This window comes from Lolium rigidum, chromosome 2 (genome assembly GCF_022539505.1).
Source record: "Lolium rigidum isolate FL_2022 chromosome 2, APGP_CSIRO_Lrig_0.1, whole genome shotgun sequence".
NCBI lineage: Eukaryota > Viridiplantae > Streptophyta > Magnoliopsida > Poales > Poaceae > Lolium > Lolium rigidum.
Genome location: NC_061509.1, coordinates 238,161,507 through 238,167,679, shown reverse-complemented (window position 1 = coordinate 238,167,679; position 6,173 = coordinate 238,161,507). Strand labels below are relative to the sequence as shown.

Here is a 6,173-nt window from a genome sequence, read left to right as displayed (position 1 = left end):
GCAGCTCACAAGATCCAACAATGAAGCACAATGAGGAGAAGACAACCATCTAGCTACTGCTATGGACCCATAGTCCAGGGGTGAACTACTCACTCATCACTCCGGAGGCGACCATGGTGGTGAAGAGTCCTCCGGGAGATGAATCCCCTCTCCGGCGGGTGCCGGAGGAGATCTCCGGAATCCCCGAGATGGGATTGGCGGCGGCGGCGTCTCGGTAAGGTTTTCCGTATCGTGGCTCTCGGTACTGGGGGTTTCGCGACGGAGGCTTTAAGTAGGCGGAAGGGCAACGCGGGGGGCCACACGAGGGCCCCACACCATAGGTCGGCGCGGCCTAGGGCTGGGCCGCGCCGCCCTAGTGTGGCGGCGCCTCGTGGCCCCACTTCGACTCCCCTTCGGTCTTCTGGAAGCTTCGTGGAAAAATAGGACCCTGGGCGTTGATTTCGTCCAATTCCGAGAATATTTCGTTACTAGGATTTCTGAAACCAAAAACAGCGAAAACAGCAACTGGCTCTTCGGCATCTTGTTAATAGGTTAGTTCCAGAAAATGCACGAATATTACATAAAGTGTGCATAAAACATGTAGATATCATCAATAATGTGGCATGGAACATAAGAAATTATCGATACGTCGGAGACGTATCAACGCCCAACGCCGTCAGGCTTGGCTGGCGGAGGAGGAAGCCCACAGCTATGCGATGGCCATGGCTGGGGGGTTAATGTGCTCCGACCTGGACTCGCTCCAGCGTAGGGGCCCTTCTCCCACGCGGGTCGAGCAGGAGAACCGGGAGCTGGAGGTCGCCATCGCCGCAGGGACGAAGTTGTGGCGGCGGCGGCTAGGGACAGGGCCCGCTTCGTCGTCGACGTGGCGGCGATCCAGGCGGCGGTCCAGGCGGAGGAGGACGCGGTGGCGGCGGCGGTCCAGGCGGCGGCGGAGGAGGAGGCCCGGGCGGCGGCGGCGGTCCAGGCGGCGGCAGAGGAGGAGGAGGCCCGGGCGACGGCGGAGGCGGCGGCTACCAAGGTGGCCTTTGCGACGGTGACGGCCCTGTGGGACAGCTCCCTGGCCGAGGCCCTCGAACGTCGCAGGCGGCAGGACGAGATGTCCGTTCGTCGGCGTGCGCGGCGCGCGGAGTGCAAGAAGCGATCCTGCTTCGACGACGGCGCCGGCCCATCCGGCGGCCAGTAGTAGGGCGCGCGACTGCGAGTAACCGAGGCCGGTGTAGGCCGCGCGGCGGCGAGTAGGTACTGCCGTTGTAGTTTTAGGTTAACTCGACTAACCATCTCTATAAAGATGGTCCTTTTGGCCAATCAATAGTAATGAAAAAATCTTTTGCTTACCTAGTCACTGCCGACCGGGCCCGGATGTACCCAACGCGGACATTTTCCGCGACCGCCGAGCGTCCGCGGAGACGCAAACCTGGCGCATATTGGGCCAGGTTTGCGTCTCCGCGGATAGCCCGATCACGGCGGACGAAAATGGTCGCTGAGCGTCCGTTTGCGTCGCGCCGCTGGAGATGCCCTGATTGATAATGGTCGTACGTGCTCTTCACTCTTCAGGCGCGTCCGGAGTGCGGCGTAAGCACATTCTACGGTACATCCGTGCACAAGTCAACATGATAGCTAATCACTTATTAGAATCACTGTGAAATGTGGAAACGACGATCAAGAGGCCAAACTTGGCGCGAGTCACCCATTGAAGCAGCATAGAGGAAAGGCGTCAATCGGAAAAGCTACACCTACGGGATGGATCTTACGAAAATATTCTACGGGAGGACGTGGGAGCAGCAGGTTGGTTCGTTTGTTTTTCCCTTGCCTGATTTTCGGGCTGTAAACAAACCGTGTGATTCCACCTCAGCCCGTAACAAGGATCCCGTAAAACAGTTACCGTAGGTGTAGTGTTACTCGGCGTCAATATACCAAACCGGCCAATCACACCTCACACGTGGCATGGCAGTTAAACCTAACCATACCTGAACAAGCGAGGTCACAGCACAAGTCCACAATCATGGAAATATGGGAAGTTACCGAGCTACACGTCCACGACGAGTCCCGAAACCAACATCACCTCACCTCGCCCTGGCATATAGGTTCAGATTCAGTTCGTTCAACCATCACCGCGATCTGCGAAGTTAAGTCGACGATGCAATCTGCAGCGGTAGGCTGGCCAACTGGCAAGGCAACAACATTGAGCAAGCAAACGGGCGAGTAATTTTCACGCCACACGCAGCAAGCTTGCCGCGAATAATTTGCCTCGATAGAACTAGCGTTAGACTGCTACTAGTTGGCAGATTCCACGGGCTCCAGAGCGAGCCAAATCAGTCGGCCTCCGGCGGCACCAAGGGTCCAGCTCGCCGCCGCTTTCCACGACTTGGACGACCACTCTACTCCTCCTCTACTGTGAGCTGCGGATGGACTCAGGCGATCAAGGTGTGGAAGCATCATATTCCTCGCAACTTTGCCTGCCTTTTCCCCTCTCATCGAATCCATCCAAATCTCGGCCATAATTTCACACTGTATTGAACATTGGTTTTGGAGTGAGTGGGCGTTGCGGCCGCGCTCGATCTACTCGTTCCTAGACGAATGAATATGTTCCTAACCCATCACTAACAGTAAGAAGAAGAAAAAGCGTAAAAAAGTTGGGTCGCATTTGTTCGACGGAATGAGAACAAACAAAAGGGGTAGACCCATGCTTAGAGAGGGTGGTTGGCTGGTTAGGGGATGCCCCATTATCTCTGGTGCTCTTCTTCTACCTTTCACCAGCGACTTTGGACGTTTGGATAATCAGAGAATTGTCTTGCATCTAGTGGAAGGGGAGCCGTGGGATGCGGAAGCGATGAGGGGCGGCCGGCGCGGCGCCACCACCGGGTCGTTTTCGTCGGATAAGCTCGGGATTGCTCGATGGGTTCGGCGAAATAATTCCGGACGCTTCTTTGGCAGATTTTTTTTTTTTTTGTGTCTCGGAATATATGTGAAGAAATATGATATGTCTGCAAATGTGGGTGTGATGTTAGTGCTTTCGTCTGCATCCTAACAATAGAATCAGGGAATTGGCAAGAGTTGTGGGATTGGAAGTTGGATTGCTACATCTGAATTAGCACTGACGAGGGAGCGCGAGTTGGTCAAGAGGCACAGAGAGTGCGGCAAGCAACACTATCACACTTGGTCGCCACATATGAATTAGTGGTGCTTGACAGCTTGAGTGCCACTTTGCACTTCAGCTGGAGTGCTTATCAGTTATCACACGCTCAAAGTCTCGTGAAAAGGAATGACGATATAATCTGATTGCGAGTTCGTTTCCTGTGCTTAGATATGTTTCCATGAAGCTAAACCGCGATGGCTCCATCATCCTACACTTTTGTTTCTGAAAAGCCATCGATCATCATGTACACTTTGGCGGCACAAGCACAACTTCTCAGGGATGATGCAAACCTGTAACAAGAGATCACTACAAATCACGGCATCAGCTCCCGCAGATCACAGATCATCGGACAAACAAAGATATGAGAGATCAGCTATGCCAAACTTGGTCGCTGCATATGAATTAGCCGTGCTTGACAGCTTGAGTGCCAGTTTGCACTTCAGCTAGAGTGCTTATCACACGCTAAAAGTCTCATGAAAAAGCTTGATGACATAACCTTTGCAAGTGGAACAAAAATGCATCCCATGGTATGGTAATCTCATTGCGAGTTCGTCTCCTGTGCTTCGACATGTTTCCATGAAACTGAACCCGATGCTATCATCATCCCACACTTTTGTTTCTGAAAAAGCCATCATCATGAACACTTTGGTGGTGCAAGCCGAATGAAAAACACAACGTCTCAGGGATGATGCACACATGTAACAGCAAGAGCACTGCAGATAATTTCATCAGCTCTTGCAGATCAAAGATCATCACAAAAACAAACATATGAGAGTGTAATAGCAAGAGCACTACGTACCAGTGCATGAGGTCATCGCAAATCATCACACAAACAAACATCTCAGAGACAAGCACATAGTTACATAAGCAAGTGAATTTCTGAACTGGTAGCTAAAACAGGATTACACCTCTCGACTGGCCCTGCCGAGCGAAAAAACAGCCGGCAGTTCAACCAGGAGATCAGTTACACGACGAACGTAGCGACGACCTTACTAAACACCACTGGCTACTACTGCTACTAGTTACTTGCTGCTAGTCGCAGCCGCCATGGCCGACGTCTAAAATGCCGTCGAGCCAGAGCAGCTGCCAATTGGAAATGAAATTACATCTTAGCTACAGAGCTTAACGAAGACTGTATGTACTAGTAGTAGCAGTTGCTTCATGTTCACGAGAGGATGGAGTCCCAGTCGATCTCCACGGACGGGTACTTGCGCAGGTGGAAGGTCTCCGACTCGTCCCACGGCGTCTCCGTGAAGTCCAGCTTCTCCATCTCCGGGACGGGCGGCGGCGGTGGAGGAGACCCCGCGGACACGCCGGAGTCCTCGCCCTCCGTCGACTCCGAGCACTTGGGGGACTCCGGCTCCACGCCGTTCTTGGAGGAGGGCGCGGTGGCGAGGGACTGGCAGATGGCGGTGAGCTTGGCGTCGACGGAGGCGTGGAGCGGGCCGGCGAGGTGGGCGCCGCCGCGGCGGAGCGACGGGAAGTTGAGGCGGGCCTGCTCGCCGCGGAGGCGGAAGGCGGCCTTGTCGTAGGCGAGCGCGGCGTCCTCGGCGGTGTCGAAGGTGCCGAGCCAGAGCCTGGTCCGGTTCTTGGGGAGGCGGATCTCCGCCACCCACTTGCCCCAGTGCCGCTGCCGCACGCCGCGGTAGAGCTTCGACTGCGCGGCCACCACCCCGGCCATGGCCAGCGCGGCAGCGCGCGGCGGCGACCCGGACTGCTTCATCGGCAGGCCGCGCGGGCCGAGGAAGGAGCCGGCCAGGCCCCTCTGGTGTTGCTGCTGCTGTACGAAGAACTGGGCCTGGATCTGCTGGATCTGGGCCGGGCCGAGCTGAGCCAGCCCCATCGGCCCGTTCACGGCCGACGCCGCGTACTGCGACGAGTAGAGCGGCGGGAGCTGCGAGAAAGACGACGAGGTGGTTGCGGCGGCGGTGGGAACGTAAGAGGCGTAGGAGGATGGAGTGGCCATGTAAGAAGAATCTTGGGTGATGGAGGAGGAAGAAGGGGAGTAGTAGGGATACTGGTAGGGAGAGGAGGAAGCGCCCGTGATAAAAGGTTCGAGCGCTTTCATGAGCTCCTGATCCGAAGCAGAGGTGGCGGTAGAGGAGGCGAGCTGGTGGGTGTTATACTTGTACATGTCTATGGCTGCGGCCATGAGGGCTTGGGTCGGCAGAGGTAGAAGAAGACCGAGGCTGAACTAAAAATGGAATGGAAAAAAGGGAGCTTTCCCCGTTCCTCAATAAAATTAGAGAAACAAAGGGAGCTGGGGAAAATAAATCGGACGAACAAGAAGGGTATTGCAAAAGAACCCTTTCCGGCCGTACCGAGGAAGAGGAAGGCTGAAAAAAGAAGGCGAGCAAGAATCCAGGAGAGAAAAAAGGTTCTCTGGATCTCTGTTCCTCCTAGCTAGGAGAGTGAAGAGGGTGGCCAAGAAATCAAGAAAATCCCAGAGCAAAGACGCTTCTTTCGATCTAATAATCCGAGAAGAAACGCCTGCTGGAACCTTGCAGATTTCTCGCGTGATTCTTTCCTGCCGCTAACAAGGTCTCAGAGAAGTTCAGAGAGCAAACCTGCCGTCGTCGCCGCTGCTGGTGCTGAAGAATTCGTCGTCGGATCGGGATCGCTCAACCTCACCGTGGAGTGGAATGGGATGTGGCGGGGCTGCGAGTTCTTGAGGTGGTGGTGGGGGTTGAAGCGTCTCTCTGAGGAAGAAGAGGCGTCGCTCCCGGGCCTTTTATAGCCCCAAGGCTCTGGCCGTGCAAGCAAAGCGAAGCAACCATTATTCCCCGTGCAATCTGATTAAATTTTTCGCTAATCGTTTCTTGTTGGGAGTTTGCATTTGCGATTTTGAAAATGGGATGTTGCTATCGTCCGTGTCGTCAGCCTACGGCAGGTAGCACGCGCGAATACCAAGTTGTGGCCAATAGGGTTCTGCCAGGTGTGCTCCGGACACGCGGGTGATCATCGCCACCCTGTTTTTTTGTGTGCAAATGGCAGCGTGGGATTGGGTGGTAGTGCTCTCGTTTGACTTCAAATTGCG

General features: G+C 54.9%; 1 protein-coding gene across 1 annotated transcript; it reads right to left on the bottom strand.

Moving 5' to 3' along the window:
• Positions 1-3,995: 3,995 nt before the first annotated feature.
• LOC124693164 (ethylene-responsive transcription factor RAP2-4-like) lies at positions 3,996-5,858 on the bottom strand. The gene has a single exon (XM_047226631.1). The coding sequence runs from the start codon at positions 5,286-5,288 to the stop codon at positions 4,302-4,304; it is 987 nt and encodes a 328-aa protein (XP_047082587.1). The 5' UTR covers positions 5,289-5,858; the 3' UTR covers positions 3,996-4,301.
• Positions 5,859-6,173: the final 315 nt, after the last annotated feature.

Excerpts from the sequence above, each read along its gene's own strand:
- LOC124693164 (XM_047226631.1), bottom strand. The coding sequence starts at position 5,288 with ATGGCCGCAGCCATAGACATGTACAAGTATAACACCCACCAGCTCGCC.